The 19,288-nt window shown below is 48.1% G+C and overlaps 2 protein-coding genes across 4 annotated transcripts in view; both read left to right on the top strand.

Moving 5' to 3' along the window:
• The window catches only part of LOC123388467 (basic proline-rich protein-like), a 48,262-nt gene extending 29,404 nt beyond the window's left edge, over positions 1–18,858 (top strand). The window contains exons 3-4 of the mRNA XM_045068084.1: positions 18,203–18,376; positions 18,718–18,858. Coding sequence (XP_044924019.1) covers positions 18,203–18,376; positions 18,718–18,858 — 315 coding nt within the window. The remainder of the gene's footprint in view (positions 1–18,202; positions 18,377–18,717) is intronic.
• Positions 1–19,288, top strand: part of FHL1 (four and a half LIM domains 1) — a 62,742-nt gene that overhangs the window by 28,886 nt on the left and 14,568 nt on the right. The window lies entirely within an intron of this gene.

Raw genomic sequence — 19,288 nt, 5'->3', positions numbered from 1 at the left:
AGTTGGTTGCCTCGAAACTGAGAAACACTTACTGCTGGTGGTGCTGGAAGCTGGTAATAAGCCTTCTGGAACATGATTTGGCAGTTTGTGGCCAAGGTCCCAAAGTTTGGTACCCTTGGTCCCGTGATCCTATGCTGGGAACTGTGTTCTAAGAAACAGGTTGTTCTAAGAAGAGAATGAAGGTATTTATCACAGGTATTCTCATGGACAAAAAGAAAGGATTTACATGTCCAACATTAGAGAATTGGTTTAAGGACTCTAGAAGGAGTCTTGGTTAAGCCATTAGGATACAGCTGTGCGGTGGAATTCCACGAATCGGCCTGAGATGATCATCTTGAGGCATACAGAGCGGTATGGAAGGACTGAACAACACGGCCTTCCTAACACACGCCATGCACATCTGTCTGTGTGCTGTGATGACAGCCTGGTAAAGAGCCACGTGCATGTGGACAAGAGCGAGAGGGATCACGTCGTTTGAGGTTTTCTCCATATTACTGTCTGCGGTTTGTACATTGTACCGCAGGTCTATGGCCCGCCTCGAGGTCGAGCTTCCCCAGCTTTCACCTCCTCCACCGGTGTCACAAGCTGTTGGTGTTGAGTAAATACCTATGAGACTACGAGATCTGGTGGGGACTCCTGCCTAGAGCCTAGGCCTGGGGTTCTGAGGATAGAGTTCCTACTTGCTGCTTTGTTCCATCATCTTCCACTCTCGGTTTTCTTCCCTTTTCCTTCTCTTTCCCCATTTTTCTTCTGTTCTCTGTGGTTGGTAGAGAGGCATCTTGGTGACCTACGTGGTCGAGTGTAAATCTTTGTCTCCGAGCTTTCTCTTCCCGGGTAGCAGTGCCAGGGCGCAAATCTCGCTGTCTGAAGGCTCTGGGTGCCCATAAGTAGAGCATCAGTGGGGCCGCAATGCAAGGACTATGCCTGGTTCCTCTTCTGGTGGCCTTGAGCTAAGTTACAGAGTCCCCTCTGCCGTCCTGAGCCTCTGTACAGCGCCCCCTACCCAGCCGGGTTCCCTGTGGCAGATCGACTTGTTTCCCTGCTGGAAGTGTACTCTTCTCCTTTAATTAGGTCAGTTACTTCATGTCTGTTTTTCTTTTCTGACATGGTTTCCTCTGGCTTGAGCACCGCATATTTTCCCCATATGTCATTGCCTCTAGAGCTTCATGTTGCAATCGTTGTTCAAGGGGAACAGAGAGCACATTACTGGGTGGGGGGGCGGGTAGCTCTTGACTCTTTGCCTGCCCTTTGCCTGCATGAGCGTTCCTATTGCTTTTGGGCCCAGTTCTGTTTGGTTTTGTAGTCTTCCTCGTCCGTTATGTTTGGACTGAGAGATGCTTAAGTAAAAATAATGGTAAGTCAGAGATCTGTCTGGCAAAGGTGCAGCCCATTTGTTAAGGTTACTGGTTTATTTATCTCCCCTGTCTCTATGGTGACTAAGTCCAGTGCTGAGATTTAATGGACTTAATTTTGACCTCTTGTACACGGCCTAGCTTTCCCAGCCTCTGATGTAGAAGGAATTCATTTTCCCTGGGGGAGGGATACTACCTCACTTAGAGGAAGGGTCCTCACAGGTCTCTTGAAAAGTGGGATCTCCAGAGTCTTGGACTCTTTGGCCGTCTTCAAAGTTCGTGTAGCACTTGTAAAGAAATGAGAAATCTTCTACAGAAATGTGCACATACACACAACATTACTGATAGCCCCAGGAAACCATTTTCTTTTCAGTGAAATAAAGTACTATATAGATAATGTGAAGGAACAGTCCATAAGAACTTTCTATAAGAGAACCATTTGTAAGAAAAGTTAAGTCAATGGGAAGGAACGTTGATTGGACGTTACGCATTTCTTTATTTTTAAAACATATCTTCTTTATCCATTCTAGGATTATAAATCCACATGCATGTACATGTTTAAACCACATTTCAGACTTTAAGCATATTGAACTGAGGCATGGAGGTCCATAATAAAGGTTGGGTTGGACAAGGATTCCCATGGAAGAAGCTAGATTTGTACACTGCAATTTAAGTCTAATGTATCCACTCGATGTAAAACAAAGGCCTGGGAAGTCTGACCTCCAAGGTAGCTCGTGTCAAGCCATCTTGGACTAAAGTTGGTTCAGACTGTTAAAATTTTGCATCATCTCCCATACGATGCTTTGAGACTTTGAAGGATACTCCCGTTTTAGGAAGTTTAATGATTTATCCATAATCACATCAGAGTTCTTTCCTTTATATAAGGCTTGTATATACTGTGTTAATCTTTTCGTGGAGAATTTACCTGTTTGCAGGTCCTTATATCTTTTCTAGGAGCAAATTCATATATGCAAATTCTCTTTTAAACCATAGCAAAGGAGCCCATCCATGACTAACACGCATGGCGTGAAGGCCAAGGCAGGAGGTGACATAAGTGTGTTGCATCCTTATTCCACAGTGAAATATTAGGGATTAGATATGTCATCAAATTCAGTCCAGGTCGAGTAGGAACTTGTGAATATTTAATGTTTTTATTAAGACTTTTTAACATCGTAAAACTCCATGGATGTGGAAGTTGTGTTAAGACTTTTCTCCATCATCAACTCGTCTATTAATAGGACAAAGTCTTGAGAAGCCAACAACAGATGCTCGCCTGTAAAGAGATCCATACTTGGGAGATGAATGTTGGATAGTCACTTAAGTCCTAGGTTTGAAACTTCTCAGATTAAGGTCACACACAGCTAAATCATGTACATTTTATCGTGGTCAGTACAATAAGCCCAGCTGAGGTCAGAGCTTTCGCAGACCTCAAACCCTGAAGGCTGAAGCCCTTGACAGTGCTTTTGAGAAAGAGTAGCACTTTTTATCCTCCTTATTGTCATTGTCACCATCATGCTTATCCTGTCAGCCTTACGTGAAAGCCCGGCGTGGAGAACCATGCTAATGCTAGTCGTAATTTATTATAATTGTGAGTATTTCCATTTTGTTGAAACAGCTCTAGGAATCAGATCAATGTAACTAAAAAGGATGAAATATTCAAAAATTTATGTAGAACAGCCGCCTCCCTCTCTTGTGCCGTCCTCCAGATGAGCTCCGTCCTTCCTATCCCGTGTCTTCCACAGGGGTAGCCGGGTAGCTGGTGAACAGTTTCGTAACGTGTCCTCACCTAAGATATCAAGCAGCAGTCCTAAGGGAGTTTGGTGAAAATCTGTGGTCTTCCTCTCTAACCATGTCATGTGTGTATACGATAGGACCATTTTTATACATTCCTCAGGGCTACGAATTAGTCATTTACATAAGATATACCAATTGTTTCTATTCCAGAGCCAGTGGTGCTTTTTTTCTTTTTTTTTTTTTTTTAAGTTTAACATTTGCTAGTGGTGCTTTTTCTGTGGATTCTATGATGGGTTTGTGTACACAGTTGTCAGTGTCCGTGTGGTAGGGGATTCATAATCGATAGTGCCTTCTGCTCACGGAAGTGGTTCATATGCTCACGGAATGGAGAAAGTGAGTTCCCCTCTTGGCATTGGACTCACAAGACAGGTTTGAACCCGGAGACAACCCAGTGTGTTCCGTTATTTTAACCCTTCCTTCGTGTTCCCAGCTGTGTCCTCCATATCCCCAGTCCTTACGGATTTTACATAGGACCTTGCCCAGCTCCTTTGGTCCTCTCCTGGGTGTTCCCTTTTTGGCACTGGGACAATCGAAGGCCCAAAGGGAGTTAGGGATTTGCTTGGAGCTGCCGTCTCTGAACTACGTTCCACTTTCTGGGGTTTTTGTCACCTGCGGTCAGCCGTGACCTGGAAGCAGGTGATCCTCCTCCTGACGTGGTATCAGAATATCAGAAGTAGCCTGATGCCACATCAGGGTGCCTCCGTCCTTCTCCTCACTTTGTCTCATCACGGAGGCATTTTCCTTCCCACCAGCACCACATGGAGGAAGAGCATGCCACGATAAGATACTGCGAGAGGGACCACGTTCGCATAACCTTTATGACGGTAGATCATTCTCATCGGTCAATTTTATTATTAGTTTTTGGCATTCATCTCTTATTGTGCTTAATTTACAAATGAAACTTGACCATCGGTATGTATTCAGGAAAAAACAGTCCATGTCGGGACCAGTACTGTCTGTGGCTTCAGGCATCCATGGAGGGTCATGGAACAGATCCTCTGCAGGTGAGCGGGCGCCCCTGTCCTCCCCCCAGGAAACTGGAAGTACTGTTTTCTCTGATACCCTCCATGTCAGCTCTGACTCAGTGCTAAAGGCTTTGCAGGCAGTGACTAGAGAAACCGTTAATTGAATGAAGGGCATTTTATGAATTAGAAACCCTACAGAGCATTACCATGTTATTACTGAGGACTGCCCCAGGATCATTGTTTGACTCCCCATTCCTCTAATACCAGCCATCACTGGAGCGAGTTCTCGAATAGAAGAGTCCCTCCTACCTCACTGTGGCAGGGCATCATTGGTTTCCAACCTTTTATCATGCAGTTTTTTAAATAGGCAGGAAAGTTGAAGCTATATAGGAAATGTTCATATGCGCACCCCCCGGATTCTATGATTAAGCATTTCACTGTGTTCACGGTTTCATCTATGTATCCATCCATGTGTTAGTCTGCCTTCATTTCTGGAGGCATTTCAGCATAAACCGCCAGCACCCTTATACTCCACCCCCAAACACTTCAGCATGCATGTCATTATGTGGTTTCAGCCTTGACCTTAGGGCTGCTTTCAGATGTGTAAGGTCCTGGCACTTGTTGGGGCAGTGGCTAAGAAGAGACGGTAAGTCGAATGTGAAATAAGCTCCCTTTTCAGACGTGGGGGTTTTTGTTTGTTGTCTAAGTACAGCAAGCACACCGACCTGTACATGCCACCGCCCCCTCTCCCCACCCGCGGCATGGTCACATGATTTGTATTATTGAGACTTGGAACGCCAGCTGAGGATGTAGAGTTTGAGGGTCTCGTTTCTATGAGGAAAACTGGAGAATTAGGGTCGAGGCTAGTGGGGCAGAAGGTTCGAGGTAGGTCTGACAAGGGATGGGGAAGGAGGTTCAGAAGCAGTGCACTACCTCTCATACTGTCTGGGGAAGGCTCAGTGGCCATGGGTCTCATAAACGCTAACAGTACGCGTATAGTGTCCTTCCGTTCTTCCCCCCCCCCCCCAAGATTTTATTATTAAGTCATCTCCGTGCCCAGTGTGGGGCTCAAACTCATAACCCGAGATCAAGAGTCACGCACTCTAGCGATTGAGCCTGCCAGGTACCTCATGGGTCCCTCCATTCCATTGATTTTCCCATTACATTCCGTGGAACCCTAGAATTCATAGAAATGTGGCAGAGGTTTCACCAACGTTGAAATTAGACTTTTCAAAGTGTACTGAACTATTAAAAAAAACTGACAATGGGTGCCTGGTGCCTCAGTGGGTTAAGCCTCTGCCTTTAGCTCAGGTCATGATACCTGCTCAGCGGGAAGCCTGCTTCCTCCCCTCTCTCTTTGCCTGCCTCTCTGCCTACTTGTGATCTCTCTCTCTCTGTCAAATAAGTAAATAAAATCTTTGTAAAAAATTAAAAAATAAAAATTAAAAAACTGACAAAAAGCAGCAGACCTCTTCAGCACCACATCAGCGGTGTTTTATATTAAATTTTAACATACTGGGGAACACTTACCAGTTGACTTGAAAATAAGTAAAGGTTATTCATGTCAACTTAAAATAAAATTTTGGTTAACACCTATCTGTCATCCATCAAAGCCAGGGTAATATTTCTGTTACGGGAATAAAGACAAAAGGTCTTCAGCAAGAGCATTGCACTAAAGCCCTGGTGTTAAGGCCTTGGCCTAAGAAAGCTGAAGTTACAGTTTGGTTTCTAGTTACCATGAGCGCTTAGCCATCTGTTATATTTAGATTTTTTTTTTTTCTAGTACCTTTAGGAATCTGGAAAGTGGTAAGTATATACTTTTAGCTTGAAATGGCCATAAAAGGGGGAAAGGTAGTTAAGAAGCCAGAGGCTGGCTCCTGTCTCATTCCTCAGATGGGGCCGAGTAAATGGATCAGAGAACCTTCTAAAAGGTCTCTCTCTTGGCCCATAGCTCAGACTGCTCAACCTAAGTCCGCAGCGTTGCAGTTCCCAGTGAGATTTTTCAGGGCTTCTTGGATTATGCCCGAAAAGCTTTCTGGTGGCTTTGGCAGGTTTCTTTGAGCTGGAGGCGGTGGTACTCACCGTCCCTTCGTTCCAGACCGTACCACGTTCTGTGCTTGTCATCTAAGATGCGTTTCCGAAGCCAGTACCCGCTTGTATGTGGCTGCAGTTGTGTTTTGAAATGTTTGCTTATGTAGACTTTATTCTCCCCTAACATCTTATGATGACTTTCCAAGCTGAAGTGACTTTGTGGTGCACACTTATGTACCCATCATCTAGGTCCACCATTAAGGTTTTGCTTTCTTCCGTCACCATTTCTACGCATCCCACTGTCTATCCATAAATTCACGTTCTCTTTGGATGCATTTCAAAGTAAATGCAGTAGATTTCGCCAGTTAAGGAGTTTTACGTATTTTACACCCTTGGAGTCTGGCTTTTTGAACACGTTTGTGTAACATGCATACATTGGCGTAGAGGCCCATGAAAGACATAAAAGAAATGCTCGGTTTTACTGGGAAAAATCTTAGAAGCCTTATTTTAAAAGTAACAGATTTTCTGGAATTCTGGCCTGGTGTTGGAAAAGAACAGTGGCGTATTTTTAAATCTGAACTTTCTCGTGACTCATACGTTACTGAACCCTAATAAAGAAGGGGGGTATCCTTGTAAATTTTGTTTTCATTGTTGAGACAGGAGCCGAATACCTTCCAGCTCTTACAGAGAGGCAGGATCATCTTTAAATCTGTTATGAATGGCAAGTGTTGGTCACTCCAACAAAATCTATTGTATTTGGAAAGCAGAGGGGAGCAGTTAACTGATGACTAAATTGGTCTCCACTGGACCCGATCCCAAACGCTGGTGTCAAGGTGTTAAGTGCAAATTATTATAAAACACTCCTGTTACAATTGGAGCGGTGAGACCAGGGTGCAGATGAGAGTTTGAGTGTATGGCTTTTGCCCCTCTTTGCACAGAAAGCACTGTACATTCTTGCAAAGCTGTGTTGTTGCTCCCTTTATTCTCAATCCCCAGAATCCTGTCCAAACGCTCTCCCTTGGCCCAGGGGGTTGGCTGGGTATACTTCCTTCTGGAAGTCTTCACTTGCACTCTTGAGTTAGCTGGCAGATCCCTTAAAAGCATTTCCAAGCAGCTTTTCCCACTCCCCATAGGGGCAATTCCTGTAGCTTCCACCCCAGTTCCAGCTGCTGTTGCTTGGGAAGAAGCAGGTCCCTGCTGTGACCTTCCAAGAAATGTTAGTGTAGATGAAAGAAAAGTTAGGAGAGGAGATCTTTGGGGGCGGGGAGTAGGTGGGGGATGTGGGTGGCGAACTGGGCAATGAGATATATATTAAATGTGTCATAAATTGACTAGGACCAAATTCTGCATAGGGACTTGTACATACTTTACTGAGCTCCGCAGATGGACATACCACCCTTTCCAGCTCTTAAAAACTCCTTGGCACCATAGAACAATTTATACTTTGATCTCGGAAGAGACTATTAGGTCGCAGAGGTTGTGATTCCTCTCTACCACTGATTTGCTCTTTGGTTAGTCGGTTTGTTTTTTAAGATTTTTATTTATTTGACAGAGAGAGAGACAGTATAAACAGGGGAAGCAGGAAGCAGAGGGAGAGGGAGAAACAGATTCCCTGCTGAGCAGGGAGCCTAACACGGGACTCAGTCCTGGGACTCTGGAATAATGTCCTGAGCTGAAGGCAGACACTTAACCCACTGAGCCACCTGGGTGTCCCTAATCGCTCTTCTGTTTGATTGTTTTTCTTTCTAAGGATTTTATTCGTTTATTTATTTGTCTGAGCGGGGAGAGAGATGGGGGAAACACTCACACAAGCAGAGGGAGAGGCAGACGCAGAGGCAGAGGCAGAGGGAGAAGCAGGCTCCCCATCAAGCAAGGAGCCTGACGTGGGACTGGATCCCAGGACCCTGGGATCACAACCCAAGCCGAAGGCAGATGCCCAACCAACTGAGCCCCACAGGCACCCCGAATTGGGTCTTTGATCTCAGAATGTGACTGGCCTGTTTGGAGTCCATGGCATGAACCCGACATCACAGCGGACGAGTTGTCTTCGCTATACTAGAGCAGGTTACAACTGCTTCTAGATTTTGTTACAGTTCAGGTGCTTGAATTATTTCATTAACGATCAGGGGCTATCATGAATCAGGTTTGATTTTTTTAAAAAGATTTATTTATTTATTTATTTATTTATTTATTTGACAGAGATCACAGGTAGGCAGAGAGAGATTAGGGGTGGGGGGGAAGCAGGCTCCCTGCCGAGCAGAGAGCCTGATGTGGGGCTCGATCCCAGGACCCTGGGATCACGACCTGAGCCAAAGGTAGAGGCTTTAACCCCCTGAGCCACCCAGGTGCCCTCAGGTTTAATTTTTGAAAAGGGCTGTTCTAGGCACGTATACTTGATGTTCTGTCGTCCCATGTACAGTACCACCTTCATTAGACATTTCCACAGATCTGTTCAGAAGATGTGTCTTCTCCCTGCAAAAACGTGTTTTTAAAACACATCGAAATTGGTCAGACTGTGTACTTACTGCTAGCGTGAAGGTGGACAGTTGTCTAGATTTATGATTAGGACAGGTGACAAAACTTGTGCTTCTATTCTTGGGTTGACCTCGCCCCCCTCACTTAAGGCAAGACACTTAATCTTTTTAATGACTCAGTTTATCCGTCTGTACCGCCTGTAGTCTTCTTTCACGAAAACAGTACCTGGTTTATATAGCATTTGAGGATGTGATACAGAACGTGGCATGGAGGTTCAAATGACTATGTAGAAATTATTTGTATGTTGAATGATGATCTTGACAAATTACTACTTAACTACATTTAGAAAGTTACAGCTCTGAAGGGAATTGATATTTGATATTGTTGTCCTGTGTGTTCTAAGTTACCATCATAACAGTAGGAAAATAAACCCTGTCTTGGCCATGTTACAAAGGGATTAACTCACTTCTTCAAGTTGTTACTAAATCTCCAGCCCTTTCCACAACAGAAATAAAAAGTGCTCCTTGTTTTCTTTGCTGTTTCCAGGATAAAAGTCTTCAGACTAACCTTGGGGTAATTTTTTCTGTCATTCAGTGTTTTCCGAATTATTCTCTTTGTGGAGATGGAAGGGTAAACCATGTCAGAGACCCAAAGCAACTGAAATTGCCCCTCTCCAAGTGTGCAGAAGGGGAGGTATGCCTTTGATTAGTAGATCAAAGCCAAGAGCCAAGATTATGTGGAGCTTGCCTATTACACATTTGTTCCCAGGCCCTTGAGTCTTTGCAGAGAATGAAATTGTAACAAAATGCAAGAGGATTAAAGAGCTAGACCTTAATTGAAAGTGAAATGCCCATATGAATCCTTTCTGAATTCTCTGTCCTGAGAGGTGTGGGCTCATGACACAGAGAATCCCCATCATGGAGGTTGTTATTCTCTTCCCAGTGACCTGCTCCTAGATTTCATGGTGCATGATAAATAGGTGTATCTTTTTGTGAGACTCATGGGGGATAAATCATGTGAAAACTTAGATCCACTTGAAAAGTGAGCAGACACTACCTGCTCGGGTACAAAGCATGACAGATGTATATATTTTTCTTTTCTTTGACACATCTGTCTTTTCAGTGTTCCTTTTCATTTCGGACAGTACCAGGGCACAGACAATTTAATTCGGTTCCTAAACAATCAGATCGGTATTAACCTTGCCATCATATCAATCGGGAAGGAAAATGAACCAACAATCCGAGAATTCTCTCTGGGATTTCTGATTCCACGTCTATTGCTCGTTCCTTGAGTTACAAAACAGTCAAGTCAACAAAACACTCCCAGGTCTTTTCATTAAATGAAAGCTTAAAGTTAATTTCACTTTTATACTCTTCTCTCTGTTTTCACAAAGTCCACTTGTAATTGGCTTTGCTGTGGCTCAGCTCCTGAGTTAAGCTCTTCCCTGCCCACTTCCTGACCCAGTATGATCGCTTATATGGGCTTCAGCATTAATTTGTGATGATAAACGAATAGACGGTTTGAAGTGAATTAAAATTAACTTGGTTTCATAATTTTTATAATACTCCCAGTTTGCCACCCTGAATTGCTACAACCCTATGACTGAGGACCCGTTTTTACATCTAACTGAAATAACTGGGAAGCATGCTTCTAGATAAGTTTGCATATATTAACGCTGATTCATAAACGTTTGCCCCTTTCCTGATCTCCAAAGAGTTAACTTGTCCAGTGTCCGCTGGGAGATCAGAGTGCGGTGCTGGGGACATTTCTTTCTCTCATTGGTCTCAGCTGGTAAGTCAGGGACGAAGAGAACCCAGGTCACCTGGCCCTGGATTAGTGATGTGACCTTAGAATAAGCGCCCATTTCAGGAAAGACAGACTTTTGAGGCCACAGACATCGAGCTGCTCTCTTGCTTTCAAGAAGGAACACTCACGGGGTTCATTTAAAACCCTGCTGCAGATAGAGGCCAGAAAACTCCTACCCGGTTTCTGCGAGGAACGAGGCTGGGGTTCTCTTTTACCAGTGTGTGGCCTGAAGGTCAGGCCTGTGAGTCAGAGCCAGGCACTGGGCAGGCGGTGCACACCAGGGACATGGTCCCGGTCTAATCACCTGCCAGGCTTCGTGGCCGCCTCGGGTCGCTCCATTGTAACCCCTAGCCCAGCAGCTGCCTTGCGTTTTTTTAAAAACAAAGAGGAGAACACAAACATTTGAAAGTCAGGTACCATATATACTTTATAGCTTCTCAGCCCAAAGACTTGATGAGCACAGAGTGCCTCGTCAGTGTCGGGCTGGGGGACACCCCCCCCCTACGCCGCCAATGGCCGGCAATGTGAGCGTACGTGTAGGTTGTCCGGATAAGTGTTTTACTCCCTTTCTTGTTTTGTAATTCACTGGCGAGGCATTAAGGTTTGGTGCAAAGATCACTAAACTTGGAATCAAAAGCCACTTCCTGTCTGGGTGGCTTATTAACTCAGGGTAACCTTAGCATAGTTGGCATGGGACTTCCAGATGGCATCCTCTCCTCGAGGACAAAAATAATCTGCCATTTCAGTAAGCTTTGGGGGGGAGTGCCACCCAGTCCACTTGAGAGCCTTTCATCCTTTTCCTTTTTCTCTCTTGCTCCCTTGCATCCCGTGTAAATCGCAACTCTTCCGTGCGTCGGACCCCTGATGGGGGTGAGGGGAAGGCAATCCGATGAAATGAACGGACTACTTTTATGAGTTGGTTCGTTGTTTGTAATAACAGACTGAGAACAACTCAAGTGTCTTTCAGTAAGGGACCAATTAAGACAATTGCGGTGTGTCTGCCCAGCCGAATACTAGGTACCTTGTAAAAGTAGGAAGCTCTTTATGCTCTCACATGCAAAACTCTTGAAAATATATTAAGTCCAAAAGGCAAGGTGTAGAATAGAGTATGTGTAGTACACGACCATTATATTTTTAAAAAGGGAAAAAGACCAAATGTATACAGCTCCCTGTTTTCCTAGGCCCAGTATCTCTGGAACCCTAAGAAGACACTGGTATCATTGGTGACTCGAGAGAGACAAAGTGGGTGTCTGGGGACAGGCAGGACAGAAAGATTTTTCACTATAGACTCTCTTGTACCTTTTAAAAAAACATTTTGCTATTTCAAAAATAAAGTAAATCCATACACAAAACAAAAGGTTCAGCAGTAGCATTATTCCTAACAGTGAGAAAGCCAAAACAGCTCCTGTCTGTCACCAGACGAGTGAATAAACAGGGTGCGGCGTAGCTATACAATGCACTATTATTTGGCGGTAAGATACAACGAAGGGCCGTACCTGCTACAGCATGGAGGAAACTTGGAAAGAGCAGGCTTTGTGAAAGGAAGGCAGGCACAGAAGATCACACACATCGTAGGATTGCATTGGTATGAAGTGTCCAGAATCGACAGCTCCCCACACAGGAAGCAGACGAGTGGTTGCTGGGGGGCTGGAGGAAAGCCGGGGGGGGGGGGTGCGGAGTGACTGCTGATGGCCACAGGGCATTTTTCTTGGTGTCGAAAATGTTCCGGAATCAAATGAGGGCGATGTTTGCACAACTTTACAAAGATGCTAAAAATCACTGAGGTGTGCGCTTTGTGACGGTGAATTTTATGGTGCATAAATTGGACCTTAATACATAAACTGGACGGCAACTTGGTAGAGTCAGGAACGTGGAAACTTTAAGAATCACCGTGAACATATGAAGCCGTGAACAACTTCCTTCTGTTCCCACTTAAGAAATATTTCCATTGTAAAATATTTCACATAGTGTCGCTGATGACACCAGGGGCCTTCTGTCCTTGAGCTGCTTTCCCTGACACTCGCCAGTGATCTCATTTCATTGGGGAATATTGGTAACCCCTATGAAGGAAACCCTGCTCCATATTAAGGACTTGTGGTACATGGGCTCGAGGTGTCACGGCTAGAGGCCTTCCCCGGTCCATGCCACTGGGACAGTAGGCCACGGCCACTTGGAAGGGAGCCACAGGGAACCGTTCGGACTACTCTGCCCTTTCTCTCCCAGTAACTGATCTCAGAGGGGCCCCTGGCCCCATCCTGCCTCCCTGTTCCCAGGAGCCACTCCCTTTCCCTTTCTTGTATTCCCCTGGGTTGAGCTGAGTCATAGGGTTTAAGGAGCCCTTTGTAAAAGGAGGGGAGACCTGTGGGCCTGACAGACATAACTCCTCCTCCCCCTAGTCGCTCGCCTTCACAGGTGCTGTGGCACTATGGACTGTCCCCCAGCAGGACAGTTCCCATCATGGCAGCTGGCCCGTCTGTGGGTTGGGCAGGTAACAGTGTTGTGTCAGTGTTCCCAACTCTGGGAACTTAAACCCAAATTCCTCTTGGGGTGGGCATGGGAAGTTGACCACAACGTGTCTTTGGTCAGGAACAAGGGAGATGATGTGTCTTTCAGTTCTGACACCCCCGAGACCTCAGGCCTTACTGTGCTCACTCAAGCCAAGTCTCTCTACACTCCAGTTCACCTCAGGTCTGCTGCTGAGCCCTTCCTCTGTGTGGCCTAGTAAGATGATAAGATGGTGGTTTCTTTTTTCCCTTTTTTTTTTTTGAAGATTTTACTTATTTATTTTAGAGAGAACATGAGTGGAGAAAGGGGCAGAGGGAGAGGGAAAGGGAGAGAAACCTAACTGGACTCCGTGCTGAGTGTGGAGCCTGATGCGGGGCTCGATCCCACAACCTTAAGATCAGGATCTGAGCCAAAACCAAGAGTCAAAACGCTTAACTGACTGAGCCACCTGGACACCCCTAAGACAGGTCTTTGAGACCCATGCCCTTGGCATTCGTTCAGAATTAATCTGTGTATTACATATAAACCTAACCTATGTTATGGCCAGAGCTACTGTTTCTGATGGTACGCCTCTTCAAGGGCCAACTTAAGATCAGAGATGCGATACACGGATGGCCTTCCTCATTAAGTAGTCCCATCAGAGAAAGCCTTCATTTGTTGTGTTGGGAAGTCTCATCATCCATTGGGCTCACTGGGCCTCACTGGTTGGAGGGATGTAGGGAAAAATCCTTCCCCACCCTGAGACATAAGGGGTCTTCTGTTTTCACTAGAGGATCAAGGGAGCAGTCTCATTCTCCCTAGGTGTCCGCCATCTGCTCCTAGACCCTCTGTGTCCATGCCTGGGCTGTTGTGCTGCCAGAGGCTAATTGCCCTGAGTCTTTAGGACATTTAAAACTGTCCTCATGGAGACCTCTCACGCTGTAACCCTTATAGGTGGGCTCTTACCTCTTTTCCACATGTCCTCTGTGAAGTGGTAAGCTCGAAAAGAAGTTTTTCTTTTGCAGGAATCTGCTGTTCAGGAATCCTCACTTGTAGAATATAATTGAATGAATAGCAGTATATTGTGCTTACAGCAACCCTATTGACACAGGTGCTCCTGTTATCCCCATTCTACAGAGGAGCAAACTGAGTCACAGAGACATTAAGTAGAATTTGCTGGCACACAGCCAGTAAGTGGTGGAGATGGGATTCGATTCTAGGCCTTCTGTCTCCAAAGTCCATGCCCTTAGCCACTACACTCTTCTCCTGAAACTTGAGAAAATAGATACAGCTGTATTAAACTCAGGGCAAATCCCATGTTGTTTGTCTTAGAACAATATTAGTTCAGACAGTCTCGTATAAAAATTAAGGCTTGAATTTCTTTCATGGATGCCCTCAAAAATCATGACGGCCCGGTCTACACCATCTGATCTGCATTGCATGGAATGCAGTGGCATCTTCGCCCTGGGCCCTGGTTTCCTTCTCCATACCTGAGACCGGCGGGGCTCCTCTACACTTGGTCCATATTCACGTATTTGTTCTTTGACTCTCACACAGCTTGAACACGAACAAGAAAGCTTGGAATTTGAGGTAAATGTGAGGTCATCGTTCCAAGTGTGTGACCTTTGGTGGCTCCTGCCACTCTAGCTGCGGACTCCTTCTCGTGTTCTATTTGCCGGACTTTGTGTTCCCGTCATTCTATTCATGTACCCGCGGCCTGGCATGGTGAGCGCATTGCTTGACTTCAAGAGGTTTGGAACCACTCACTCGTGCTCCTTGTGTGTCAGCTGTTGTAGGTGGGTCCTTTGCTCCTCCATCAACCTGTACCTTCCCTGTCTTGGCTCCTTCCCGGTTGCCTCAGCTCAAGTGTCTGGTCTCTGACTGGACTGTTGCAGTAGCAGGAGAGGACCTGCCGACTGTTTCACCTGTGAATCGGACCACTGTCCCTGAGCCTGGAGGTCTGTGACCCAGACAGCTCGCCCCTGCTGATGACCCTCAGAAGTCAGGGGACCATCAGCTGCATTCCCAAGTTTGACAGTGGCGTGACTGAGCAGCCTGATGTGTGGGGGACAGGGCGTCGGGGGTCCGGACGCTCAGCTTCCAGGTCTGGAGCTGCTGCTAAGGCAGTGAAGCAGGTCATGTCCCATCTCTGGGCTTTAGTATTCCTGCCTGTCAAGTGGGGTGGCTGGGCCTGGTCATTTCCAACTGTGTCGTTATGCCGTCTCTGTGACAGGGGGGCATCGCGCACAGACCCCGCCCGCTAGACTCCGTCCTCACCATGTGGACTGACAGAGAAAACAAGCTACCCTTCAGGGCAGTGAGGTCATGGCAGGCCACCCACGGGATCACACCGGCCTTCACTCTGGTCTCACTGTGGCATTTTCACCGTATAAGGCCCGTCCTTGCACACAGAGCAGCCCTTGTCCCAGAAAGCCATTCATGTTTGCTCCCTCAGACGTGAATCACAGGGGGCCACCACCCTCCTGGGTCTGCCTGTGAGTGTGGCCTTCGAATCTGGGCTGCAGTACTGCTCAGGCAGCCAGATCATGGCCCTCGGGAGACCTGGCAGGTGGGGACTAAGCGAGGCTTTCACCTTGATGTCCTTCCGACCCTCCAGAAACCTGGATCATCCTCTCAGTCAGCGCTGTTGCCTGTGGACTTCTTGCGTGACCCCCAGATCCCTGCTTCATCTTCCTCCTGTGCCCTCACTGCCACTCTGTGCCCCGTGACTGTACCCCACAGAGCTACTCACAAGGGTTCCTGACCTTTGCCCTGAATTCCAGGGCCACAGTGGTGCATGATAGGGTAGCGTGGTAGTTAAAGTCTTTTGGTAGGTGAAGACAGGGTATGTGTTACTAGGTGAGCTCTCCCATCAGGAAGCAGGGCTCGTGCGGTGCGGTGAGGACACCTCTGGTCAAGGCAGTCGATCCCAGTTAACAGCATTAAGAATGAAGACATGGGAGCTTATTTGAGGTCCTGTCCTTTCCTGTTGTGGGTATTAATCAGCCGGGTGAATTATAGACTAGGGTCACGGAATGTCTCGCCCTCGAGCGTCTATCCGAGGCTTGAAATGTCCCTAACAGGTGGGCTCGGTGAATGCCAGGACTTAGCATGATTGAAAGGGTGTTTTGAGTCATGGCACATGGCAACATGGAAATAAAACAGAAACATCACAAGTGGGTGGTAGAAATAGACTGGAAGAGAATTTTAACACCTAAAATATGACAAAGATTTATCCTGGCTAGCTTCTCAGTTTCATGAAACATTTATTTTCATCTGATCTGAGATTCTGCATTCACATTACGTATTTCCTTCTAAAACTCTTCCTGGTTTCTGTTTCTTTGCTTAAGTCATTTTCCTCTTTATTGTCTGTTTTAAGTGCCACTCCTTTTTGTTTTTTTAATCTGAAGTCATTATAGTGGCTTACTTTGAAAATCATTTGTTCAACATTGATTGTCCCAATGGCGATTTCTGGTCAGAGGCCCATAAAAATATCTATAGGATGTGGTTGGGCTCATTCCTACATGTGAGACTCTAGGGGGCAGACTCCAGGAGGAGGAGACATTTAAAACTCTTACTAGGGGTGCCTGGGTGGCTCAGTCCTTAAACATCTGCCTTCGGCTCAGGTCATGATCCCAGGGTCCTGGGATCAAGCCCCATATCGGGCTCCCTTTTCAGCGGGAAGCCTGCTTTTCCCTCTGCCTCTCCCCCTGCTTGTGTTCCCTCTCTTGCTATCTATATCAAATAAATAAATAAAATCTTAACAAATAAAAAAAAATAAAACTCTTCCTAATTCTAGAATGACATTTTCAAAAATCAAATAGTGCATGCCATGGCTTGTGTTTCAGTTCTCTCCAGGTGAGGATTACAAGGAAACGACGTGAGCCCTGGTGCAGTATGAGGTAGACAGGTCTTCTCTGGCATGATGAGCATTTTTAGGTGCTTGGCTGTGTACGGGGTCTTCCACTGCCCATAGCTGACCTCGTTGGTGGCAGGCCTTTGCCTTTTGTGGGCCTTCCTTTTCCTTTGCCTTGCAATTCGGGGAGCCTTTGGGGAGGCACAGTTTTCTGGGGCTTTGCTTTCTTTTGGATCTTGCATGATGAAGTTGCCCCCTTTGTGGTTCTCGGGGAGGGCCTCCCTCCTTTTACACCTTGACATGTTTGCCCCGAATTATGACTATGACATTTAAGCGCAGTGACTTTGCAAAATTTGACTTGTCAGTCGGAAAAAGTCCTCTTCCCGCCCTACAGATTGACAGGAACATGAGATGGCTGAAGCTGTACTGGGCCTTTGCTGGCAAGAGCACACAGGACAAGAGATACTCCGGAGAGCCCGCCATGGAATCCCATCGTATCATAGTACATGACTAGCTGCCCGAAGCTCGCGGTTGGAGAGTCACTCAGTAAAATTGTTGGCAGAGGGCCTAGTAGCCAGACAGAGTTCTGTGGAGGAAAAAAGCCCTGGTCCAAGTGTTTTCATCAGTTGTGGGCTTGGGCAGACGAGGGCAGGTGTGCAAATGAGCAAGGATGAGGCCCCTGGTGTGTGTACGCTCCATCCCACGTGGTTGTCGGGCTCTGGCCTCTGACCGTACTCATGGGAATACGTTTTCAGCCCTTTGGAAATTTCTTTGGTCAGAGGAGACTATAGGGGAGGGAGGAGGGCGCCACCAGCCAGGCTGTGAGATGTGGAAGCTCCCGCGGTGTGGGCCACCCGGGTCACCGAATTGGCTGTGTTGGACTCTTGGGTCCCCGGGGTGTGGTGTCCCTGAGGTAGAGACTGCGGGGTCGGGTTGCCCCGTGGGAAGGCCCACAAACGCGACTCCCCCGGCACCACACTGTCAGGCCCCTGTCCCCTCTCTCTCTCTCAGCGCAGCAACTCCAGTCTTCATCCCCAAGGGGTCGAGCCATGGACCCCTCAGAAGAACCTCCTCACAAGGGCCCAGACACAGTGCCACTGTTCCTCCTGCTGTCTGGCTCTGTGTCCCAGGCTCCCCCCGGGTTGACCTGACCCCCACGACCCCGCACCTTGGAGGGTTCCCCCCTGCACTGGCCTCTGCTGGTGTCCCGCATATCCTCGTGCTTCCCTGTCTTCCCGGGCCCTTCGCCTCCTGCCCGCCATCCGCTCCTGTCACCCCATCAAGCCCCAGCGGTACCCTTCCAGGCTATCTCCCTGCCTCTGGCCTCCCTCCCCTCCTCCCTCCCCCACTTCTTGCAGCGCCCCCCACACCACCCCCCTATTCCCCCATCACCCCGCCTCCCCCCCTACCCCCCACCCCCTCCCACCCCCTGCTGCCAGCTCCTGATGCCTCCGGAGCGCCCGCGCTCTCCAGCCCTGCTCGCGCCATGCCTGTCCTCGGAGCGCCCCTCGGACCCGTCCTCCGGGGCCGGCTCCCAGGCCCTCAGGTCCCCCAAGCCTTACCTGAGCCCGCACGCGGAGCTCGGCCACTGCCGAGTCTCGGGGCCCCCCTGTGTGTGCGGGGAGGCTTCTGTGCCCTTCCTCGCCCTCGCGGCACCTCGTGCCCAGTGTCCATGCGCTTTGGAAGGAAGGATGGCCTCGTGCTCTTTGTGGCCAGAAAAATGGCTAGTGCCACACAGCGGGACATCAGGGCAGTGTTTGCCTCTAAAGTACACGAAGGCGGGGGTGGCGGAGCCCCGGGTGGGCGGCGGCCAGGCTGCAGAGCAGCTGGAAGGCCGAAGCGGACAGACAGACAGCCGCGGAACCGACGGAACCGAGTGGTTCTCAGAGGATCGCACATGAGAGGAAGCTCAGGGGTTCTGAGGCCTGACGCTCCCTGGAAGATCGCCCCCCAGAGCGAGAGGGGAGAGAAGGCCGGAGCGCGGCCTTCGGGCAGTGATGGGGTCCGTTCCTCAGACCGCAGCGGTCCGCGCCGGCGCCTTGTGAACCCCATGGCGATCGCAGAGATTGTTAAGCATCACACTGGTAACGTGTGATGAACTTGGCTCGGATGCTAACGAAAGCAGCGACTGTTCTGGTCCGTGACCCCCTCCCCCCCCCCCCTCCGGCTCCAGGCAGGGCAGAGTCACCCGCCCTCCGCACGAGGAGCCCTTCGTCACCTCACCAGGGCCCTTTTCTGTCTGGGTTTTGTGAAAGTGTGGCTCTGACTTGAGGCCCCGAGCCGGGGGACCCCTCTCCGTGCTTCCTGAGGCTTGGGAAGGAGCGAGGGGCGGGCGGGGCGGGGTGAGGGGAGCCGCAGGGCCCGGCTCCCGCTCCGGCCGGCTTGTCCTCGGCCGCCAGCTAATAACGGGTCAGAAAGAGACTCTGGTTTATGTATTTTCTCTCGTGTTTCGGACAAAATAGGTTTCCGGTGGTTTGCTAACTCGGTGAGGCCGTCCGTCTGTCTGTGGTCTGTTGGGACTTTTC

This window comes from Mustela putorius, unplaced genomic scaffold (genome assembly GCF_011764305.1).
Source record: "Mustela putorius furo isolate JIRA1106 unplaced genomic scaffold, ASM1176430v1.1 tig00003899_pilon_pilon_pilon, whole genome shotgun sequence".
Taxonomy (NCBI): domain Eukaryota; kingdom Metazoa; phylum Chordata; class Mammalia; order Carnivora; family Mustelidae; genus Mustela; species Mustela putorius.
Note: the sequence above shows the minus strand (reverse complement) of the source record. Positions and strands in the feature narration are given on the sequence as shown.